This window comes from Neomonachus schauinslandi, chromosome 9 (genome assembly GCF_002201575.2).
Source record: "Neomonachus schauinslandi chromosome 9, ASM220157v2, whole genome shotgun sequence".
Lineage (NCBI taxonomy): Eukaryota > Metazoa > Chordata > Mammalia > Carnivora > Phocidae > Neomonachus > Neomonachus schauinslandi.
Genome location: NC_058411.1, coordinates 73,043,373 through 73,044,748, shown reverse-complemented (window position 1 = coordinate 73,044,748; position 1,376 = coordinate 73,043,373). Strand labels below are relative to the sequence as shown.

At 52.9% G+C, this 1,376-nt stretch overlaps 1 protein-coding gene across 1 annotated transcript; it reads right to left on the bottom strand.

Annotated features, from left to right (window-relative positions):
• Positions 1-426: 426 nt before the first annotated feature.
• RNASE1 (ribonuclease A family member 1, pancreatic) lies at positions 427-1,118 on the bottom strand. Its single transcript, XM_021695600.1, has one exon. The coding sequence runs from the start codon at positions 1,116-1,118 to the stop codon at positions 663-665; it is 456 nt and encodes a 151-aa protein (XP_021551275.1). The 3' UTR covers positions 427-662.
• Between the last annotated feature and the right edge of the window lie 258 nt (positions 1,119-1,376).

Sequence of the window (1,376 nt, the reverse complement as noted above, 5' to 3'; positions counted from 1 at the left end):
CAGTCCCAAACTGGAGCTCCCTTTTATCTCAAATAGCCCATACTTTTTAAAAAAGATTTTATTTATTTATTTGGCAGAGAGAGGGAACACAAGCAGGGGGAGTGGCAGAGGGAGAAGCCATCTTCCCGCGGAGCAGGGAGCCTGATGTGGGGCTCGATGCCAGGACCCTGAGATCATGACCTGAGCCGAAGGCAGATGCTTAACGACTGAGCCACCCAGGTGCCCCTCAAATAGCCCATACTTAACAGCTTAACATTTGGCAGCACGGAATCTCCAAGGAAAGGAATGATCTCAGGTCACTGAAAACCGAGTCAGAAGCAGAGGCATGTAATGATTCTATTCCATGCTTACCCAAGCTAACCAGATTTGCAGTTCTCGCTCCCAGCAGGAAAGCAATCACACAGACAGTATCAGGACGGCGAGAGCTTCAGAAATCCAGGTGGTTGCAACTGTGTTTTATTGAAAGAAGCAGTGAAGTGGTTCACACGGGGCCCACCTCACCCCCCAAACCACGAAGGGGCAAGCCCTGGGCAGGGAAGCATGTGTTTTGGATAGGAGCTCTGACTGGAGTTCTTTCCCTCAGAGCAAGGAAGGGAGAGGAGAGAAGCAGGTGCTACCATAGGGAGGTGGGGCATCTCGCTGCTCTGGCCTCAGGTGGAGACCTACACAGAAGCGTCAAAGTGGACTGGCACATACGGGTCCCCCTCACAGGCCACGATGATGGATTTCTCTTTCTGCATGGTCTGATATTGGCATTTGGGGTATTTGGAGCCATTCCTCAGGCGGCAGTCAGTGATGTGCATCCTGGAGCTGCTTTGGTGGCAGTTGGGCTGCCCATTCTTGCAGACAACACTTCCCTGGAGGCAGACGGCCTGGACATCTGGCAGAGGCTCGTGGACAAAGGTGTTCACCGGCTTGCACCATCCATCTATCATATTCCGGCGCTTCATCATTTGGTTGCAATAGCCAGAGCTGATGGCAGAGGTGTCCGGGTCCATGTGCTGCCGCTGGAACTTCTTGGCCCTTGATTCCTTGCCCAGAGAAGGCTGGACGCAGCCCAGCACCAGCAGCACCAGGACCAGGAGGGGGAACAGGCTGAAGAACTTCTCCTGAGCCATGGTGGTCTCACTCCTGTGGAAGAGCCTAGCCAGGAAAGGGAGAGAAGAGAAAAAGCATCACCTTAGAAAGAACCCCAGCTCCTACCTGTGGCCTCCCTGGCTCACAGTCTCCCTTTGGGTCAGCCAGAAAGATATCCCTCCTCCTGCGCAATTTTCCAAGTAATGATATACTCACATACACTCTTCTCCAAGAGCATTTAGCTCCCGCTAGCTAGAGAGAGGTGATCTTTGCCTCTGGGTGGTTACCTTGACAGTGAA